This window comes from Salmo salar, chromosome ssa29, assembly GCF_905237065.1.
Source record: "Salmo salar chromosome ssa29, Ssal_v3.1, whole genome shotgun sequence".
NCBI lineage: Eukaryota > Metazoa > Chordata > Actinopteri > Salmoniformes > Salmonidae > Salmo > Salmo salar.
In genome coordinates this window covers 16,007,061-16,031,385 of record NC_059470.1, presented here as the reverse complement: position 1 = coordinate 16,031,385, position 24,325 = coordinate 16,007,061, and the positions used below count along the sequence as shown (strand labels likewise).

Here is a 24,325-nt window from a genome sequence, read left to right as displayed (position 1 = left end):
GGTACTTGTAAATATACAGTACTAGTCAAAGGTTTGGACACACCTACTCATTCAAGGGCTTTTCTTTATTTTCACTACATTGTATGTAGAAAATAATAACCAAAAAAGTGTTAAACAAATCAAAATATATTTAGTAGCCACCCTTCGCCTTATTGACAGCTTTGCAAACTCTTGGCATTCTCTCAACCAGATTCCCCTGGAATACTTTTCCAACAGTCTTGAAGGAGTTCCCACATATACTGAGCACTTGTTGGCTGCTTTCCTACACTCTGCAGTCAAACTCATCCCAAACCATCTCAATTGGGTTAGGTCGGGTGATTGTGGAGGCCATGTCATCTGATGCAGCACTCCATCACTCTCCTTGGTCAAATAGCCCTTACACAGCCTGGAGGTGTGTTTTGGGTCATTGTCCTGTTGAAAAACAAATGATAGTCCCACCAAGCACAAACCAGATGGGATGGCGTATCGCTGCAAAATGGCACCAACAGAGAGTGCTGCCGTGCTTCTAGCTCTTAGGAAAAATTGTATGTGTTATTTCTTACATTATTAGCCCAGAATCTTTTTTGTGTTATTTCATACAGCCGGGAAGAACTTTTGGATATCAGAGCGGCGGTAACTCACCAGCACTACCAGCATTACGACCAGGAATACGACTTTCCCGAATCTAATCCTTGTTCGTACCCCCCAGGGCAATTGAAATGATTCCAGAGGCCGAACCAAAACAGCGCCGGCGGAGGAGGGGTACGTGGAGAGGTCTTCTAGTCCAACTTAGGAGGCGCACACACCACCCACCGCTTCCGAGTATATTACTCGCCAATTATTTTCAGTCTCTGGATAATAAAGTTCATGAGCTCAGGGCAAGGATTTCTTTCCAGAGAGACATCAGGGATTGTAACATACTCTGTTTCACGGAAACATGGCTCTCTCGGGATATACTGTATGTGTCCGTCCAGCCAGTTAGGTTCTTAGTTCATCACAGAGATAGGAATAAATATCTCTCTGGGAAGAAGAAGGGCGGGAGTGCATGTTGCATGATTAACTACTCATGGTGTGATTATGATAACATACAGGAACTCAAGTCCTTTTGTTCACCCGACCTTGAACAATTCAACGGCTCAGACACGAGACGTATGTGGCAGGGTCAACAGACAATCACGGACTACAAAGGGAAAACGAGCCACGTCGCGGACACCGATGTCTTGCTTCCAGACTAGCTAAACACCTTCTTCGCCCGCTTTGAGGACAACACAGTGCCACTGATGCGGCCCGCTACCAAGGACTGTGGGCTCTACTTCTCCGTGGCCAACGTGAGTAAGACATTTAAACGTGTTAACCCTCGCAAGGTGGCATCCCTAGCCGTGTCCTCAGAGGATGCACAGACCAGCTAGCTGGAGTGTTTACGGACATATTCACTCTCTCCTTATCCCAGTCTACTGTCCCCACATACTTCAAGATGTCCACCATTGTTCCTCTACCCAAGAAAGCAAAGGTTACTGAACTAAATTACTATCGCCCCGTAGCACTCACTTCTGTCATCATAAAGTGCTTCGAAAGAGACTAGTCAAGGATCATATCACCTCTACCTTACCTGACACACTAGACCCACTTCAATTTGCTTACCGCCCCAATAGATCCACAGGCAATGCAATCGCCAATGCACTGCTCACTGCCCTATACCATCTGGACAAGAGGAATACATATGTAAGAATGCTGTTCATTGACTATAGCTCAGCATTCAACACCATAGTATCCTCCAAGCTCATCATTAAGCTTGAGGCCATGGGTCTGAACCCCACCCTGTTCAATTGGGTCCTGGACTTCCTGACGGGCCGCCCCAGGTGGTGAAGGTAGGAAAAAACACCTCCACTTTGCTGATACTCAACACTGGGGCCCCACAAGGATGCGTGCTCAGCCCCCTCCTGTACTCCCTGTTCACCCATGACTGTGTGGCCTCGCACGCCTCCAACTCAATCATCAAGTTTGCAGACGACTCAACAGTAGTAGCCCTGACTACCAACAATGACAAGATAGCCTACAGAGAGGAGGTGAGGGCCCTGGAAGTGTGGTGCCAGGAAAATAACCTCTCACCCAACCTCAACAAATCAAAGGAGTTGATCGTGGACTTCAGGAAACAACAGCGGGAGAATCCCCCCATCCATTTAAACGGGACCGCAATGGAGAAGGTGGAAAGCTTCAAGTTCCTCAGCGTACATGTCATTGACAAACTGAAATGGTTCACCCACAAAGACAGCGTGGTGAGAAGGCACAACAGCGCCTCTTCAACCTCAGGAACATGAAGAAATTTGGCTTGGCACCTAAAACCCTCAAACTTTTACAGATGCACAATTGAGAGCATCCTGTCGGGCTGTATCACCGCCTGGTATGGCAACTGCACCGCCCGCAACAGCAGGGATCTCCAGAGGGTGGTGCGGTCTGCCCAACGCATCACTTGGGGCAAACTACCTGCCCTCCAGGACACCTACAGCACCCGATGTCACAGGAAGGCCAACAAGATAATCAAGGACAACAACCACCCAAGCCACAGCTTGTTCACCCCGCTATCATCCAGAAGCCGAGGTCAGTACAGGTGCATCAAAGCTGGGACCGAGAGACTGAATAACAGCTTCTATCTCAAGGCCATCAGACTGTTAAATTCTGTTAAATTGCCATCACTAGCACATTAGAGGTTGCTGCTCTATATACACAGACTTGGAATCACTGGCCACTTTAATAATGGAACACTAGTCACTTTAATAAAGTTTACACATTTTGTATTACTCATCTCATGTGTATATACTGTATTCTATCATACTCTACTGTATCTAAGTCTATGCCGCTCTGATATTGCTCGCCCAATATTTATATACTGCTCAAAAAAATAAAGGGAACACTTAAACAACACATCCTAGATCTGAATGAAAGAAATATTCTTATTAAATACTTTTTTCTTTACATAGTTGAATGTGCTGACAACAAAATCACACAAAAATAATCAATGGAAATCCAATTTATCAACCCATGGAGGTCTGGATTTGGAGTCACACTCAAAATTAAAGTGGAAAACCACACTACAGGCTGATCCAACATTGATGTAATGTCCTTAAAACAAGTCAAAATGAAGCTCAGTAGTGTGTGTGGCCTCCACGTGCCTGTATGACCTCCCTACAACGCCTGGGCATGCTCCTGATGAGGTGGCAGATGGTCTCCTGAGGGATCTCCTCCCAGACCTGGACTAAAGCATCCACCAACTCCTGGACAGTCTGTGGTGCAACGTGGCATTGGTGGATGGAGCGAGACATGATGTCCCAGATGTGCTCAATTGGATTCAGGTCTGGGGAACGGGCGGGCCAGTCCATAGCATCAATGCCTTCCTCTTGCAGGAACTGCTGACACACTCCAGCCACATGAGGTCTAGCATTGTCTTGCATTAGGAGGAACCCAGGGCCAACCGCACCAGCATATGGTCTCACAAGGGGTCTGAGGATCTCATCTCGGTACCTAATGGCAGTCAGGCGACCTCTGGCGAGCACATGGAGGGCTGTGCGGCCCCCCAAAGAAATGCCACCCCACACCATGACTGACCCACCGCCAAACCGGTCATGCTGGAGGATGTTGCAGGCAGCAGAACGTTCTCCACGGCGTCGCCAGACTCTGTTACGTCTGTCACGTGCTCAGTGTGAACCTGCTTTCATCTGTGAAGAGCACAGGGCGCCAGTGGTGAATTTGCCAATCTTGGTGTTCTCTGGCAAATGCCAAACGTCCTGCACGGTGTTGGGCTGTAAGCACAACCCCCACCTGTGGACGTCGGGCCCTCATACCACCCTCATGGAGTCTGTTTCTGACCGTTTGAGCAGACACATGCACATTTGTGGCCTGCTGGAGGTCATTTTGCAGGGCTCTGGCAGTGCTTCTCCTGCTCCTCCTTGCACAAAGGCGGAGGTAGCGGTCCTGCTGCTGGGTTGTTGCCCTCCTACGGCCTCCTCCACGTCTCCTGATGTACTGGCCTGTCTCCTGGTAGCGCCTCCATGCCCTGGACACTACGTTGACAGACACAGCAAACCTTCTTGCCACAGCTCGCATTGATGTGCCATCCTGGATGAGCTGCACTACCTGAGCCACTTGTGTGGGTTGTAGACTCCGTCTCATGCTACCACTAGAGTGAAAGCACCACCAGCATTCAAAAGTGACCAAAACATCAGCCAGGAAGCATAGGAACTGAGAAGTGGTCTGTGGTCCCCACCTGCACAACCACTCCTTTATTGGGGGTGTCTTGCTAATTGCCTATAATTTCCACCTGTTGTCTATTCCATTTGCACAACAGTATGTGAAATTTATTGTCAATCAGTGTTGCTTCCTAAGTGGACAGTTTGATTTCACAGAAGTGTGATTGACTTGGAGTTACATTGTGTTGTTTAAGTGTTCCCTTTATTTTTTTGAGCAGTGTATATTCTTAATTCCATTCCTTTACATTAGATTTGTGGGTATTGTTGTGAAATTGTTACATATTACTGTCAGATATTACTGCACTGTTAAAGCTAGAAACACAGGCATTTCGCTACACCCGCCATAACATCTGCTAAACATGCGTATGTGACAAATAAAATCTGATTTGATTTTTGGTAGCCATGCTAGTTAAGTGTGCCTTGAATTCTAAACAAATCACAGACAGTGTCAGCAAAACACCCCCACACCATCACACCTCCTCCTCCATGCTTCAAGGTGGGAACCACACATGCAGAGATCATCCATTCACCTACTCTGTGTCTCTCAAAGACACGGCGGTTGGAACCAAACATGTCAAATTTGGACTCATCAGACCAAAGGACAGATTTCCATTGTTCTAATGTCCATTGCTCGTGTTTCTTGGCCCAAGCAAGTCTCTTCTTCTTATCGGTGTCCTTTAGTAGTGGTTTCTTTGCAGTAATTTGACCACGAAGGTCCTCATGAGAGCCAGTTTCATCATAGCTGTCACGACTTCCGCCAAAGTCGGTCCCTCTCCTTGTACGGGCGGCATTCGGTGGTCAACGTCACCGGCCTTCTAGCCATCGCCGATCCACTTTTCATTTTCCATTTGTTTTGTCTTTGTCTTACACACCTGGTTTCAATTCCCCAATTACTTGTTCATTATTTAACCCTCTGTTCCCCCATGTTTGTTTGTGAGTGATTGTTTTTTATGTAATACGGTCCGTTTATGTGGGCTTGCTTAAAATGTCTTTGACATTTTTGAGTAAAATACGTTTACTTACTCATATCTACTGTCCTGCGCCTGACTCCTCTACACCAGCTACACACAGACCACATTACAATAGCGCTTGATGGTTTTTGAGACTGCACTTGAAGAAACTTTCAAAGTTCTTGAAATTTTCCGGATTGACTGACCTTCATGTCTTAAAAGTAATGATGGACTGTCGTTTCTCTTTGCTTATTTGAGCTGTTCTTGCCATAATATGGACTTGGTTTTTTACCAAATAGGGCTATCTTCTGTATACCACCCCTACCTTGTCACAACACAACTGATTAGCTCAAACGCATTAATAAGGACAGAAATTCCACGAATTAACTTTTAACAAGGCACACCTATTAATTGAAATGCATTCCAGGTGACTATCTCATGAAGCTGGATGAGAGAATGCCAAGAGTGTGCGAAGCTGTCAAGGCAAAGGGTGGCTACTTTGAAGAATATTAAATATAAAATATATTTTGATTTGTTTAACACTTTTTTGGTTACTACATGATTCCATATATGTTATTTCATAGTTTTCAATGTCTTCACTATTATTCTACAATGTATAATATAGTAAAAATAAATAAAAACCCTTGAATGAGTAGATCTGTCCAAATTGTTGACTGGTACTGTATCTATAAGAAAAACTTCCTGAACTAGTACTACAAAGTAAACACTACTTCTAATCTGTATAATTACGTATTTACAATAACCCTTGTAGGAGTTATTAGTAATTGGTACTAGACACATTGCAGTAACATGCATAGAAATCATTGTACAATTATAGGAAACGCTTGGCTGGAGGCGAAACACTTAAAGCAAGGTTGATGAAGAAGTGAACCTGCTACTGAAAATGGAAAGGCAGGAGCTTGTAAGGCCAATATTGACATTTCACTGAACTGCAACAGCATTCTGTTCATCGACTGGCTGTAATCCCCTCTCGAACACACATGCGTATGCACATACGAACACGCACACACACACACACGTATGTGCACACACACACATAAATGTGCAAACAGAGATGCATGTACGTGTGCACGCACACTCAACACAAGGGCGGTATTTCCCCAGTTTCTTAGGTAGGTTACATAGACGGATGGTTTGTTTAGCCACAAAACTGATGCGTGCGCAACTTTACGGCGAAACAACTGTCATCTCCAAAGGCTTATTGATTGAGAACAGTTGAACTATATTTTGTCTCCAAATGTTTATTGAAAACATAAATACATTTTCACAATAAGTACTTGTTGTCTTTCAAATACATTGTTACAGTTGTTGGTAAGCTAGCTAGTGAATTTTAGCCATATTAGTATAGGGCTGACATAAGTCAAAATACCTCAAAACAAGATATGGTATCAAGAACTAGCTGAAAACAAGCCAACTAAGATTCCCCACATGGCAGCTTATTGTACTTGTTGCTAGCTATCTGACCATCAAGAATCATAAAACACACAGCCTTCTGCCTCATCGTTGCGCACACATAATTTTCGTGAAGTTGTCAGGCAACCCGTCCCTGCAACCTGGACTCAGGGGTAGACGTAACATAGTAAATGTAAATTCGGGACACCCAAATTAGTATGATATGTTACATGTCTTGTGATATGTATTAATTTGTGTCCATCATCCATTTCGTATGATATGTTACCCTAACCTCAACCCCTAACACCAACCTCTAGCCTAGCTAATGTTAGCCACCTAGCTAACGTTTGCCACAAAAAAATTACAATTCGTATGATATGTTACCAATTGTATTTCGTACAATATGTACGGAAACTGCACCACCCACAACCGCAAGACTCTCCACAGGGTGGTGCGGTCTGCACAACGCATCACCGGGGGCAAACTACCTGCCCTCCAGGACACCTACGGCACCCGATGTCACAGGAAGATAAAAAAGATCATCAAGGACAATAACCACCCGAGCCACTACCTGTTCACCTCGCTTCCATCCAGAAGGCGAGGTCAGTACATGTGCACCAAAGCTGGGACAGAGAGATTGAAAAACAGCTTCTATCTCAAGGCCATCAGATTGTTAAACAGCCACCACTAGCACAGAGAGGCGGCTGCCTCCCTACAGACTTGAGATCATTGGCCACTTTAAAACATGGAACACTAGTCACTTTAATAATGCCACTTTAAGAATGTTTACATACCTCACATTACTCATCTCATATGTATATAATGTATACTATATCCTTCACTATCTATTCTTTACTATCTATTGCATCTTAGCCGCTCTGTTACTGCTCATCCATATATTTTAAACTTATATATTCTCATCCTATTCCTTTACTAGATTGTGTGTATTAGGATTTGTTGTGGAATTGTTTGATATTACCTGTTAGATACTGCTGCACTGTCGATCTAGAAGCATAAGCATTTCGCTACACTCGCAATAACATCTGCTAACCATGTGTATGTGACCAATACATTTTGATTTGATTTGATGTTACGAATTTGCAAAACGTATGATAAGTTACAAATTCAAATTTGTTGTGGTAAACGTTAGCTAGGTGGCTAGGCTAGCGGTTAAGGTTAAGAGTTAAAGGGTCAAGGTTAGGGTTAGGGGAAGGGTTAGATAACACGCTAAGTAGTTGCAAAGTAGCTAAAAGTCGTACGTAGTTTCAAATTAGCTAAAATGCTACAGTTGTCTGTGATGAGATTCGAACGCACAACCTTTGGGTTGCTAGACATTCACGTTATACGTCTATCCATCCATCCATCCACCCTAACCAACCACTCTACATAATTTTTTGCCTTAAGTAGCCTTCTGTCTTATGTAACCATACCAAACGTAACATAGCATACTAATTTGAGTGTCCCGAATTTAGCTTTACTATGTTACGTCTAGTCTATGAGACCAGGCTGGTCTATATGTAAAAAAAAAATGGACAAAAAATTGCCCCCAGTGCCACAGAATAATGCTCCTGTGCAATACACTTTTAGAAAAAAGAAGAACCCTTTGAATAACCATTTTTGGTTCCAGGTAGAATACTTTTGGTTCCAGGTAGAACCCTTTTGGGTTCCATGTAAAATCCTTTATACAGGCGGTTCTACATAGTTTTAATTGGAAGCAAAAAAGGTTGTCCTACGGGAACAGCCAAATAACCCTTTTGTAACCCTTTTTTCTAAGAGTGTATCAATAACAGATAACAATTTCCAACCCAGCACTCATTCCTAATGACAAGTCATCCTTACACCTCCCTCCTCAACAATAAGAGCTGAGGAAATTAATATATTTTTCTCATTAGTGGTAATGAAGAGGAGCTATTCCAGTAGACTTCCAGTCATTGCACTAACGCTAGATAGCAATGGGTTAGGAAACTACCTTCAACTTCCTTCAAACTGCACGCAGAGACATAAAAAGGGATTGATTGACAAAATCTCGTACCATCCCTTTAACATAGGAGAATCTCATGAAATAGTGTTTGACCTGTAGTCAGTTAGATCCATGAGGCTTATGCGGACGGTGAGTTCCGATTGGAGAGAGGATATAGGAGGTTGACTGTGCTATTCAGTCACAGTATGCTGCTATCTTTTCACCTTGTTTATTTTTACTCTAGGTGCAGCAGGTGTTTGCACCTGATTTACCTGCACCTGCTGTTGGCAACCTCACTGTGATTTGGAGAACAGCTTGGCACAAGCAGATACCGACAGAGATGAGAAAAGAAAAAAGGTGCAATTTCTCCGTCCTCCTATGGTGCTACCAGCTGCTGCCAAAACTAGATACCGGTAAACGTTATTTTGAAAATAATGCATTTCAATGTTCTGCCTCTGACACAATCATACAATCATTCACTCTCAACTACCTAAAAAGTAATATTTGGATGTGTACATAAATTGATACTATGTACTAGGACATATTAATATTACTCCTAGTACTTCTCCCAGTCACACACACACAAGCACGTACACATGTTGCTATGAATGTTGCTGGTGAAGCACCTTCTCCAGGTGCAAGTGAACTGGTTTATAGTGTACCCAGTGGACATAATGTGATGTGTGGACAAACACTCCCTACCTACAGTATGTCATTATTAATAACTCTTGCTACGACCTCGCCTGACCCACACCCCCAGCCAGTGCTCAGATAACAAGACATTGCTTTCCCACCAAACCAAAAAATGATGTTCTGCCCTCTGGATCATGAGATAACACACTGTCTGCTCATCACATCTTGTCCAAAATACCCTGAAAAGCTTCATTTGGCTTTTTTCTTCCGAATTCATCCATCTCTTTTGGAGCCTAAGCCAAATTCCCCAGGCAATTTTCAGCAGCCAAGCCAAAGTGGCCATATGGTACGCAAAAAGTCTGAAGCACGTGCAGTTTTCCGAAGCGTCCAAATGCCTAGAACCATGGCTCTATCCGACAGAGGCAGTGAATGAATAAAAACGACACCGTTGGAGTGCAATTTAATCTGGGCAGCCACAAGGAGCAGGCTCCAAAGGCATCATAGTGGTCATTGGGCCCTCAGGCACAAAGGCTGAAAGATCACAGGGAACAGGAAAGAGTCTTGTCCCAGGAATCAGAGAGGTCTCTTTTTTCTCCATCTCCATTCATTGCGGGTTCTAAAGAACAGTGGGAGAAAGGATGAGCATCGGACAGGGGGGGTTCCACTTCCTCTAATGGACCAGTCAGCCACAATGCCGTGCTAATATTAGCCTATGTATGCGAGCATATTGCAAATTTTATCAAAGCCTATTTGTTGTTGATAACTTGTTTTTAACTAGGACAGGGGAATTTATAACAGAATTTTTCCGGCAAAACATAGGTACAGCAGATCCCCTTATTGTATGGGACACTTTTAAATGTGCCTTTAGTGGCCATTCAATTCAGTACTCAGCTCTAAAACAAAAGCATTTTTTGTCAAAAGAGTCCATATTAACAAAGGAAATAGAAGGTCTAACAGAACAGATAGATAGCGATTAAAAACTGTACCATAGAGGCTCAGAATAAGTTAGAGGAAAAACAAAAAGAAATGCAGGAACTTATTCAAGAAAGAAAGTGTAATATATTATAAAAAAAATTAAAAACTTGATGGAATACGGGGAATAATGCACCAAATTATTTTTTAATCTTCAACATATAAATGCTACCAAAAGGAATTTACTGAAACTTGTCACCCATGATTCACCAAATTAGATTTTGAAAGAGGAAGCAATTTGTTTTCGTTTCATTCGCCTCCATCTCCTCTAACTGAAGCTAATTGTATGGATTTTTGTTCTATTAATAATGTAAAATGAACAGCTGTACAGAAAGACTCATGTGAAGGCAGACGAGGAACTTCTTGATGCTATTAAAGCCTTTAAGGCCGGGAAAACTCCAGGGCTGGGCCGGGAAAACTCCAGGGCTGGATGGCATACCAGTTGAGGTATACCAAGCTTTTGATATACTCAGAGGACCATTATTAGCATGTTTAACCTCTCCGATGTAAATGGTAGATTATCCGACACTCAACAAGAAGGTCTGATTGAATTATTACTGAAGCAGGATACAAGTGGTAAATATAAAGATCCAGTCCATTAAAAAAAATTGGGGGCCCTTACACTTCAGTGTTGTGATGCAAAAATTCTAGCAAAATGTATAGCGCATAGAATTGAAAAGGTATTGTCAGATATTATTCATTCTAATCAGACAGGTTTTTTTTACATGGACGATACATTGGAGATAATATAAAACAAGTACTGGAAACAATAAAACACTATGAAAAATCTGCTATTCATAGCTGACTTTGAAAAGCTTTTGATAAAGTACGACTGGAGGTTATATATAAATGCCTGGAATATTTCGATTTTGGAGAATCTTTTATAAAATGGGTTGAAGTCATGTATAGTAACCCTAGGTGTTAAATATTAAATAATGGCTACTTCCCAGAAAGTTTTAAACTGTGAAGAGGAGTAAAACAAGGTGGTCCACTATTGGCATTTCTATTTATTATGGCCATCGAAATATTAGCTATTAAAATCAGATCCAACAATAATATCAAGGGGTTAGAAACACAGGGCTTAAAAACAAAGGTGTCATTGTACGCTGAAATCCACTATTTGGATCCCTCCACAGCCTCATAGAGGATCTAGATACTTTTTCTAACCTCTCTGGATTATAACCAAATGATGATAAGTGTACTATATTATTTATTGGATCACAAAAAAATGCAACTTTTACATTGCTGTGTAGTTTACCAGTAAATAGTCTGATATGGACATACTCTGTATACATATTCCGAAATAAAGAAATTATCTCACTCCAATACATTTTTATAAAAAGTAAGCAAAAATAGACAAGATCTTACTACCATGGAAAGGAAAATACCTGTCTATTTGTGGAAAAATCACCCTGACTCTTTAGTCATATCCCAGTTTACCTATTTCCTTATGGTCTTGCCTACACCTAGCAAACAGTTATTTAAATTATATGATATAAAAAATATTCTATTTTATTTGGAACAGCAAGCCATACAAAATTAAACGGTCCTATTTATATAATGAATATGAATTCGGAGGGCAGAAATTATAAAATATTAAAGCATTAGACCTCTCACTAAAGGCTTCAGTCATACAAAAGCTATACTTAAATCCAAACTGGTTCTCTAGCCAATTAATAAGAATGTCTCACCCCATGTTCAAGAATGGCCTTTTTCCCTTTATTCAGATTACAACCTCGCACTTTCAGTTGTTTGAAAAGGAAATAATCTCCCAAATATTGCTATTTTTAAAACAAGCCATAGAAAGTTGGTAGCAATTTCAATTTAATCCACCAGAAAAAAAACACAACAAATAATTCAACAAATATTGTGGTTAAACTCAAATAGATAAAAAATAATAATAAATTATGTCACACATGCAGCTAATAAAACTAAATGTCTGCTCTACCCAAAAAGTACAACCAACTAATTACAGCATTACCACAAAAATGGAAGAGGTAAGTGGAAGGGGGAAAAAGTAGGGAACTTGTCTGTCGGCCCTGCATTAAAGGCCATAACTGGTTAAAGAAAATTGTGATAATTAAAAAAGTATACCAGTTTCATTTAAGGACAAAAACAATGACAGCTGTGCCATATAGTTTGCAAAATAGTTGCAAAGAAATTTTCGACATACTGATTCCATGCCACATGGTTTATGAACTGACCTGCAAAACGATGCCAGATTTAAATTATTATACAAATTTCTTGCAACCAATAGAATGTTATATACATGGGGGAATACAACCTTCCCAGCTCTGCAGATTTTGCTGCGAAGAGGCAGAATCATTAGATCATTTATTTTGGTACCGTCCATATGTAGCTTGTTTTTGGTCTCTGGTCCAGGTATGGCTGAAGAATTGCAACATTTACCTGGAGCTAACTCTGCAAATAGCACTACTGGGTGATTTGAAAAGTCATAGTCAATCAATCAATAATATAATAATACTTTTAGCAAAAATGTTTATTTTTAATTTACAATCTGTAGAAATTATGAGAATAGAAAGGTTCAGAATTTTTGTAAAACATAGCATAGTTGAAAAATATATAGCAAATAGAAATCCAATATCAATGGTGTTAAGAGATAGATGGGAGGGGTTGAATGGAGCTGAAGGTTGGGACTAATAACAACAAGATAACTAATGTAAAACATACTGTGTCCATAAAATGTATATACACTATAGGTTCAAAACTTTTGTGAAATAAATAGATGGGAGAGGTTGAGGTTAGAGGAAGGACAGGAGTGAAAACAAACAAAATAGAATTATTTTAAAATAGCTTGCCCATAAAATGTATATAGTATGTATAAACTGGAAGTAGAAGCCTAAGAGTTGTTGTTCACTAGTTTACTCCAATTACGGGATGGGTGGTAGGGTTAGAAATGGGATGAAAGAAATGGGAATGTGATGAAAGAAATCAAAGCTGAAATAAATCATCCTTTCTACTATTATTCTGACATTTTCACATTCTTAAAATAAAGTGGTGATCCTAACTGACCAAAGAGAGGGAATTTTTACTAGGATTAAATGTCAGGAATTGTGAAAAACTGAGTTTAAATGTATTTTGGCTAAGGTGTATGTAAACTTCCGGCTTCAACTGAATGTATGTATTTATTTTACTAGGCAAGTCAGTTAGGAACAAATTCTTGTTTTCAATGACGGCCTAACTCCCTTGTTCAGGGGCAGAACGACAGATTTTTACCTTGTCAGCTCAGGGATTCAATCTTGCAACCTTTCGGTTACCAGTCCAACGCTCTAACCACTAGGCTACCTGCCGCCCCATATGTATGTGTACGTATGTATATGTATTGGCATATATTTCCTTGCATATATATATATATATATATATATATATATATTAGATATGATAATAAAGATATGATAATACAATGTCCTCTTTTGAACAGCTTTTTCCAATCAACCCTGATTTGAAGAGGGAGTGGTTAAAGAATGCATCGGACAACACCTAGCAAGCAATACCATGCACATTAAAATGTGAAATACTGTAGATATGTTATCAAAAATGCAACTCAAGGCTAGAAGCATCAGAACCCCTAGAAAGGTAGTTCTAAACTTGAATATGACTGGGCAAAGTGCTATGAATAGGAGAGCCATCTATTTTATAGTACTGTACACTAGATCACAGCAGACATGGACCACAGCAGTCTAAACATAGCTGAGGGCAATAGAGCAAATTGTCCACTAGATGACAGCAAATGGACCTCTCACGACCCTACAGGAAAGGTAAGATATCCATATCTTCATTTAAACCAGGGTACTTAGTGGCCTGTAGTTTGTAAATGCAAAAACTTTCCCTTGGTTTAGGTGTTTAAGGTGGCCCCCTTTTCTAATTGAGCCCGGAACATGATCAATACCCATAGCTTGTAGGGAGGCAGGGTCGCCATGGTGTAAGGACTTGTAGTGCCTTGCAATGGGGTAGTCTTCATTGCCTACCCGTATGGCGTACTTGTGTTCCACTAAGTGGTCTTGAAGGCGCCTCTTTGTCCGCCCAATGTAGAACACCTTGCACTGTGGACGTTCAAATCTGTAGATGACATGAGTGGTGTTGGGGGCAGAATAGTCGTTCAGAATTGTCTTTAAAATCCTAAAGCTTATTCTAACTAGAAAGACCGAGAGCAAAAACAAATTGTTACGTTCTCCAATGATCAAATGGTTTCCATTAGAGAACTATGTAGCCTGCTTTCAGTTTGGCTCAGCAGCTGACTGCTATCTGGACAGCTTGACTGCTACGGGACATCCCACTGTCCTCCAGAGTGGGAGCACAGTGAGGTGCCAATAGCATCTGCTGAGATGGTGGCCTTCCAGAAACAGCTAGTAAGGAAGCCCCAGTATGCCTCTAGCTAAGTGGAATAATATGATAGTAAACTGTGAAGATCAGAGAGGACAAAAAAATGATCCTTTTGACAGCCATACTCTCTGAGATCAGGGACTTCAAATTGCAACAAACACAAAACCTACCGTAATGTTGCAATAACGTTATGCCAGGGTAAATGATATGGTTTACAGTGCTGTAGCAACGTTGTATTTGACATGTGCAATGGCTAGCTAACAATCCCTAAGATTTGCCTACATTTTCCATTTATGTCATGGGGACTCCACTGCTCAGTAAGGTTACTTGTCAATACTCTGTTGCCAATCAGGTAAATGTAAACAGTGAGTAAACTGCTGAGGCTCATTGGACACACAAAAACACGACTTCCCCTACATAGAGAGAGAAAGCAATTAATAATAACCATTTCATTAATAATAACCATCTCAGTGGTTTTATTAATGATAATCAAATCACCATCTGTTGTTGCATGACAGATCGCCTACAGGGATTTTAATCCTGTAATGTCTTTAGATTTATCCCCATGTAATCTTTTGCAGAGAGCTAGAGCCGTAATACAGTAAAGAAGGCCTAATGAGAGATGTGTTTGGGCTGGCTAGTTAGGGGTAAAGATGCATGCTGTAAACAATATAGGGCGTAATAAAGGCTAAACAATTCAGATATGGCCATGTCTCTGCATGTCTAGCTGAACTAAAAGTAACTGTGAGATTATCTTAAATTTGATCTTCTCAATAATATGGATACTATCACTTTTCATTAATTTGATAAAGATGGGGGTATTGCTCAATCATCTCAATCATTTCTGTGTTACGGTCTAAAGAAAAGAGGGTTGACGTGAGGGTGTTTAGAGTGCAGTGCCGCTATGACAGAAAAGCAAGAGCACTCAAGAGAACGGCGTTCAGTGCTTTCTGTGACATTAAAGTCGCCATGGGCGTTCCGTCTGCTTTGATGACCGGCGACAGAACTCTATAAAATGACCCCAGTTGCGTTGCTTCATGGAGGCAGCAGCGGCGGAGCCCAGCCAGCGGCTAGCTGGTCACATTAGTCTCTGCTTGTCCTGTCAGGTTAATACATTTCCATCACATTGGAGACATTTTCCCAGAGAAAATCGGACATTGTGATCATTCTTTGACATAATGCATAAGGTGTTGTGCTCTTCTGAAAGATATATTTGGTTATATGTGGGCAAGCATGTGACTTGGGCTGGCTAAACAAATTACTTTTGGTCAGAGGAGCTTTGATTGAATACAGCACATGAAGAAGTGACCATGTATATTATGCCTGGCTTAGTGTACAGTCATCATGGCAGCGCCAAGATATTACCACTGCATACTGTATATAACTATATTAAATGGTTGTCCTTGTCCCCTCTCTACACTTGGGAAAAAAGGTGCTATCTAGAACCTAAAAGGGTTCTTCGGCTGTCGCCATAGGAGAACCTTTAAAGAACCCTTTTTGGTTCCAGATAGAACCTTTTACACTGAGGGTTCTACATGGAACCCAAAAGAGTTCTACCTTGAACCAAAAACGGTTCTACCTGGATCCAAAAACGGTTCTCCTATGGGGACAGCTGAAGAAGCCTTTTGAAACCCTTTTTTCCCAAGAGTGTGCTCTACCTCATCCATTCTCTGACACTCATTTTCTAGTCTACAGTACAGTCAGTATGTTTAATATTGTAACTTCATAGGACATTTGTATCTTGAATAGAGTAATAAACGTGTAGATAGTATATCGGTCATAATCCTTCTTGTTCTTTTCTTTTGTATTACTACAGTAGTGTGCATAATGAATGGTTTTGCAATCACATTGACAGAGTAGAGAATCTATGTTTTCATGGGGTCTTTTCAACTCAAAGCTCCTCTGAATGTCTATTCAAACTGATGTAATCGAGACACCGCATTGTGAAACTAGATGGACTAATGTATCCAACCGTGCACTCACGGCTTGAATATTGGCCCGTCAATTTTCAAGGAAAGTTGTTCCTAGTACCTGCAATAATGTGCACAAATGAAAACAAATCTTATTTTAAACGGACTCCAAATGTCAAGTAAAGAGAGGTTAATCCCTTCATTATATGTTATCCTCTAACACCGAGTTCAGTTGCTTACTGGGAATAAAGTCAATTCAAGTACATGAGATGAAAACTATTTGTTCAAAATTTTGGGCACACCTACTCACTCAGGGGCGGCAGGTAGACTAGTGGTGAGAGCGTTGGGCCAGTAATTAAAAGGTTGCTAGATCGAATCCCTGAGCTGACTAGATAAAAAAATCTGTTGTTCTGCCCTTGATCAAGGTAGTTAACCTAATGTTCCTAGGCCGTCGTAGTAAATAAGAATTTGTTCTTAACTGACTTGCCTGGTTAAATAAAAATCCAGGGTATTTATTTATTTTTACTATTTTCTACATTGTAGAATAATAGTGAAGACATCAAAACTATGAAATAACACATATGGAATCATCTAGTAACCAAAAAAGTATTAAACATATTTTATATTTGAGATTCTTCAAAGTAGCCACACTTTGCCTTAATGACAGCTTTGCACACTCTTGGCATTCTCTCAACCAGCTTCACCTGGAATGCTTTCCAACTGTTTTCTCAGGAGTTCCCACATATGCTGACCACTTGTTGGCTGGTTTTCCTTCACTCTGCGGTCCAACTCATCCCAAACCATCTCAATTGGGATGAGGTCGGGGGATTGTGGAGGCCAGGTCATCTGATGCAACCCAAACTATGAAAAACAGCCCCAGACCATTATTTCTCCTCAACAAAACTTTACAGTTGGCACTATGCATTTGGGCAGGTAGAGTTCTCCTGGCATCCGCCAAATCCAGATTTGTCCATTGGACTTCCAGATGGTGAAGCATGATTCATCACTCCAGAGAACGTGTTTCCACTGCTCAAGAGTCCAATGGCAGCGAGCTTTACACCACTCCAGCCGACGCTTGGCATTGTGCATGGTGATCTTAGGCTTGTGTGCGGCTGCTCGGCCATGGAAAGCCATTTCATGAAGCTCCCAACAAACAGTTATTGTGCTGACGTTGCTTCCAGAGGCAGTTTGGAACTTGGTAGTGAGTGTTGCAACCGAGGACAGACGATTTTGTTATTTTGTAATTGTTATGCGCTTCAGCACTCGGCAGTCCCGTTCTATGAGCTTGTGTGGCCTACCACTTCGCGGCTGAGCCGTTGTTGCTCCTAGACATTTCCACTTCCCAATAACAGCACTTAGAGTTGACTGGGGCACCTCTTGCAGAGCAGAAATCTGAAGAACTGACTTGTTGGAAAGGTGGCATCCTATGACAGTATCACATAGAAAGTCACTGAGCTTTTCAGTAAGGCCATTCTACTGCCAATGTTTGTCTATGGAGATTTCATGGCTGTGTGCTCAATTTTATGCACCTGTCAGCAACAGGTGTGGCTGAAATAGGAAAATCCACTAATTTTAAGGGGTGTTTAAGACATACATCTTTCACAACTTCAAGCTACATCTTGTCCCCCATCCAGGGACAGACCCTGCTTAGCTTCAGAGGCAAACCAGCAGTGCTATGCCGTGTGCTATGTTGCTGGAATGAACGTGCCAAAACATGCAAATGGAAAAAAGGCAGCGAAAGCTAAGGACAGTGTAACATAACCAAAGATAGGGAATATTGCAGGGAAAAGGGAGACATTTTATTTCACCCAAACAATGGTACAACCTAATTAACATAATAAAAACATCCCCATCAAAATCTGTCCATTTAAGCTAGAGATGTTTTTTTGCATGGGCTGCGTCTCAATCCACCGCATCCGCCAATATCGCCCTTCCGCATCTGTGGTGAAAGGTGGCAGAGCTAGAGCTGTGTTTGTCGGACCATGAGACATCCTGAAAATCGGTCTTGTCGCGTTTTGCCTACAAAGCACCCTATTGAAAGCTGAGACTCTCAGGAACATGATGGTTTTCTCCGTTTTGCTCTAGGATGCCCAGAAGCCTCACAAGACTCCTCTTCTGACAACTTCTGTTTGTAGTTTCCGAACAGTTTAGGCTAAAAACTTATATGAATGGAAGTATATATGGAGATCGTTTAGTGCCTAAAATAAGCAGATAAATGCACAACTTTCTATCTCTCTGGCTCTCATACACACACCCGATGGGTGTAGCTAAGGGCCAGAACTGTACAGATAGCATATCTCCACATTTCAGTCATTTAGCAGACACTCTTATAGTAATGAATGCATACATTTCATTTTATGAAATATTTTGTACTGGCCCCCTGTGGGAATTGAACCCACAACCCTGGCGTTGCACACACCATGCTCTACCAACTGAGCCACAGGGAAGGCTCTACACACGGCTCTAACTACACCCTGTGGCCTTCCTCTTGTCCCCTGTGGCAAATGTTGATGAATTGAGAGGATGTTCAAAGTGTGAGCTCACACACCTCCATGTGAGCAAGTTGATCTGCCACACATACATCCACACATGTTCATATAGACGCACACTCATTCCACTGTACCAATCTACTGTACCGTATAGGGACGGATTAGTAAGTGTTTGCACCTCTACAACGTTTGCTCAAATCTACTTTGAAGAACTGTAGAAAGACATTAACTTATTCACAGTTTCCCTCTCCGTGTTGTGGGCAACAATTTGAACACGAGGCACAAATCCTCAAATTCAGAATGAGTGCATTATTAGTAAAAACTAAAAGTAGCTGTTGAAGAATTAAAGGACTGGAATCAAGATGGCCCAGGGTTGTTGTTGAACATCTTTCATTATTAATTCATCATTGTATTGATTGCGTATTGATCTGGATAGGAGACTGAGAAGTGATGTCTGACTCAGTAGGTTAGCAAACATTTCCCCCTTTGTATCTGTGTATGGGGGAGGTAAGGGACAGAACGGTTTTAAGAGAATATATACATATATATTACTTTTAATCTAGTCTGAGAGGAGGTAGTTGAACATCACACAATGCAAAGAGAAAGTGGAGGGAAGGGGGGTCACAACACAAAACGTTGACTAAGTAAAAACCTGATGAACCACATATCATCTTATAAGCAGACAGGCCCATCCTCCGTGTTAAACAAACGGTAACACGGCAGTCTTAACGGCTGAGCATATGACAGCATCACAATATGTTCTCATGTAGTTTGAATGTGGGGGTAAGACAAGACCAGACTGATACAAGCTGTGATTTAACTAATCATTGAGGTGAAACACAAATGTTTTATGTACGGATACTGATTCACAATAATGATTTTCAGAAGAGAATGCATAACGCTGACCGGTGAGACATTTCCGGAGTACCTGTGGGATCAATTGGATTGAAAAGATGCACCATTGATTGCTGTTGTTGTGGCCACTCCCCAAGGACCTGAGACGATACATAACATCCGCTACTTAAACAGTATGATGTTGTTATTGAGTTTACACAGTTGATGGGGTAAAAATGCATTGTAACATTGTTGTTCTACATTGTTGTACGTTGTTGTTACATTGAAGTAACATTGGTATCACAAATGGACATGATGCTGCATCTGCAATGAGGAAAGAGAAACTGAATAGAAAATGAATTTGATTCCAAAGCTTAATGTAACCTAGCTATAGTAAGCCTATACAATGTTCAGCACTATACATGTCTAATTTGCAATCCATGCCTTTCCGTGAGCAACCCTGGTGTGTATCAATTAGAGATCAATTGAACGCAGTGCACACAACTATCTATCTGAATAAAAAAATGTATCACGAAGATGTCGGTCAAAATTCTATTGAGCCTCACGTAGGCTAGGCTACCTATTCCACTGTTGTCGTCAACATGGCAATACCACACTTACAGGAGAGCTATTAGGCAGTAGTGGTGGTAAACATATTGGAGCATGAATAATAGATAAAACACTCATATTCAAGAATATATATTTCAACATTCCTCGTTACAGCTGAGACGCAAACTGGCCACCCTGGAGCTTGCGTGTGACTGTGTCTCGCATTTCAATTGGATGCAGTTTTACTCGAAATACCAGGATATTATGTTTATTATGCACATGTGCGTGACATGAAAACAGAAGGGTTCCTTTTCGGATAAGGGAAAAGCACGCACCCAACACAGTCGTAAAGGAGATGTACGAGTTTGAAAAATTAATTAGCCAGAGGTTTCCATCGTTGCAACGGAATAACATCGGGAGTTATTTTTAGCATCATCCTCTGCACCTGCAGTGACGCTTCCCCAACGCGCGTTGTTAGACGAGAGAAGGAGCGACACCCGTTGGAAATAACGGCGGCCGTAGATAACTTGAAATGAATCATTAGCTTTCACGCAAAAGTACGGAGTACCAGTAGACCTACCACACCAACTGAAATGTATTATATTGCGTTGTGCATTTGGGGTGTTTTAAGAAAGGTGACTTAAACAAAAAAGTATACGCTACACAAATACACCAACATGCAGCTGCCTCACTACTTTACTCACGTGCCAAAAGTAACGTTACCTTACAGCAGCAGCATAGGCCTACTCTTCTGGTTTCCCCTGGGTGCAATGCTCATGAATAATGACTGAAACAACAGTAGTAGTTCAACCATACCTGAACTCTGGAGCCAGGTTGGGTTTGAGGCCATAGAAACCAGCTGATAGGGTCAAAAGCCACCGCGGGATGAAATTCCCGTGTTCACACTCCAGGTATGGTGCTGACCATTTGATATGGGATTTGTCAGGTATGAAACTCTCTCCTCTTTTCAGAGAGGCATCAACTGATGTAATGTCTTGGCTCAACACCCTTTTGTGGAAGTGGGGCTTCTTCTTGTCTTTGATGTCGTGGTACCACTCTGTCTCGGTCGTTCTGTTTTTGAGGTGATGGTGGGCCGTGCTGGAGAGATCCTGGAGAACTATCTCGCCTCCTGCTCTCGTAGCTTGGAGAAAGACGGAGGGCCCTTGGGCAGACAACTCAGTGTTGAATATGACCACGGCCCTGTGGATCTTGGAGTCCCCCTCCAATATACTCCTGACCAGCGCGTGGTACCACTCAATGTCTCGTCGGAGACTCTGCTCCCTTGACCTGTTGGCTTGCAGTATCATGTTTAGGTAGTTAGTAGCGTGCATCACAGTGTCCAGCACGCTGTGCATGGTATAATGCGGGGCCGTATGAGACCTCCCTCGCAGAGCACTGAGCTCGTATCTCCGTGAGCAGTTGGCATGTTTTAAGGTAGTAGAATCCCCTGTGTGTAAAAACGCCGTGACGACCCGAGGAAGATGCTCCTCAATATTCTGCGGCAAGACGGAGCGCTCTGTCGCGCCTTTTGGCGGATGAGACGCACGAAGATGTGCTTTTTGGTACTTGATATGAGTGTTGTAGATCGGCTGCGGTGCTCTGATATCTCGCTCGTGCTCTGGCCACTCCACATGTCTATAATTTGATCCAATAACAAATCCCACTTGCAACAGTATTGATAACAGGAAAACAGCCATATCCCCAGTCATTTTACAGATGTTTGGCGACTGGGTTGATGCTCAGCAAATGATTGCGTTGGGCACCGTAGAGCGAGCCAATTTCTCAGTTAAGAAATATTTTTTTTTTTCACCTGTAGATATTCACGCGAGTTCCACACTTGGCTCCTGAAAATAAGAGAACTATTTTGAAATCTCTAGTCAAATCCCTTATTTTCTCTCCAAACATATGTCACGTTTGGCTTGTTATTGTGTCTCCCGCTTGCAGCTGTTTTATCCTCTCTGATTCCGTTTGGTAAACCAATCTAAATAACATCCAAGACGAGCTTGGGTGTTGCTTGGCGTCCTCCTTAGACTGTGATGTTTGTACACAGCCTGAATTGAAACGGGGGAAAAATCCTCCGATTTTTGGAAGCACCGAGTCAGTACTTCACACTTGGGTGACAAACACACTCCGCCCTCTTCCGTCCACAACAAGCAGTAACTAAACCGTGGGGACATCGGGAACCATTCGTTCTTAAAGCCCGTCTCCTTCATTATCTTATAGGATTTCTAAAGTGCCCTTGATTCGCGTATGGCCGTTTCCTCTGTCAATCATTGCAATGGGAGCGCGGGTTAGGTGGAGCGGCGAAGGAGCTGTCCAGTGCTCTAAGCTGCGCTCGAGAAAAACAGGCAAGGAAAGGAGTCGCTCGCTCAGCAACCTATGATCTCTCTCAGATGATGATTTTTAGAGGGAGACTTTCGGTTATTCTAATCTTTAATAACGTTCTAAAGATTGGGTTACATTATTTTGGGATTTTATTGATGAAGGTATTTTGTCGTAAAATACGCTGTGTTTATTTATTTAGGCTAAGTGTTATAAAAGACGCTGTCCGTAGGCTAGTCAACGGGGATAACAGCAGGATTGACTACAAATTGAAAATGTAGACGTTGTAGGAGTAGATTGTCAGTTGTGTGTTAAGATTGTGCATAGTCAATCTGTTGAGGCGCTAAAGCCTACTCTATAATAGGTATAGGCTACAAATGGATTGATGATTCATGCTAAAAACATGCCACAGCGTTGCGTTGCTTTCGTCTTTATTAATAAATCCGTTAGTGACTACAGGCCTAGGAGGCAACCACAATGCAGGTTAAATACAAAACCATTCATCACAAATTGATTAGACACATTTGAATACATCTTGAAAGATGTCACAATGGCTGCTTTTACACAGGCAACCGAATTCTGATATTTTTTCCACTAATTGGTCTTTCGACCAATCACATCAGATATTTTCAAATCAGATCTTTTTCAGAACTGATGTGATTGGTCAAAAGACCAATTAGTGAAAAAAGGATCAGAATTGGGCTGCCTGTAGACGCAGCCAAAGTAGGCTATATGGCATCGAAATTGTATTGCATCCTTTCTGCCTCGCAGACAAATATGGTCCAAGAAAAGGGGATGAGGGACCACCGGAAAATAGAACCAGCTGAATGTAAAACGTTTCAAGTTGTGAATCATGGTGCAATGAGTCACTGCAGCTGCACGACCACTTAATCCGTTGGCTCATGTCTGTAAACAAGGTAATATCAAATAACAAACGACTTCATCTTTCTTTGGACTTGCGTCACTGGGTCATGTGGCACAAAAACAGATTTTTCTCGTTTTAGACATCCTAAATTAATTCTAGGGCGTGGCTTGAGTTGCGCAAGTAAACACTGTCATATTATGCAATGTCAGTTTCACTCGTCTTTATATATGAAACAATATGTGAGACGCATTTTGCAGTGAAACACTGTCACACACACAATGGCCAACATTCTTACTCAATTCCATATCCAGATTATATCATATGGTTATGGATTTTGTTCTACAATGAATGCATTCTGTACCAATAGTAGTTGTTTCTGTGCGCCTAATACATACCTAAATTGTCTGGAGCCTATGCGGAAGCTGTGTGCCTAAATACAGGATGACAGGAGATGAAGTCAGGTTACTAGTAAAAAATAGACGCTTCTCCAAGGACGTCAAGAAATGACGTGAGTCTGTGATATCTTGTTGACCATAGGGTGTCACTATAACCCTCATAAATGTTTATGGGCATGAATATTTAAAGTACATTTTTCGCTTCATCAACAACATTCTTTACAACCAAGACCATCAATACAACAGTCAGGCATTCACAACACATTTCCTGTCACCTTTGCATCTTAGTCTTTTGACACCTTTTCAATGGGTCCCGCTATTCTCACAATCAATCAAGTTGTCAATCAAGCTATAACTCTCTAACCTCATGGACGGTACAGTATTCTCAATAAGAGAATAAATAAAGAAAACATACAAAGAATGAAGCCATTTCTATGAATTTGCTAATGTAGCCGCACACCTCATT

The 24,325-nt window shown here is 41.6% G+C and overlaps 1 protein-coding gene across 1 annotated transcript in view; it reads right to left on the bottom strand.

The window, feature by feature from the left end:
• gpr158a (G protein-coupled receptor 158a) overlaps positions 1-22,562 on the bottom strand; it is a 102,506-nt gene extending 79,944 nt beyond the window's left edge. The window contains exon 1 of the mRNA XM_014181001.2: positions 21,094-22,562. Within this exon, the coding sequence (XP_014036476.2) occupies positions 21,094-21,986 (893 nt within the window). The 5' untranslated portion in view covers positions 21,987-22,562. The remainder of the gene's footprint in view (positions 1-21,093) is intronic.
• Between the last annotated feature and the right edge of the window lie 1,763 nt (positions 22,563-24,325).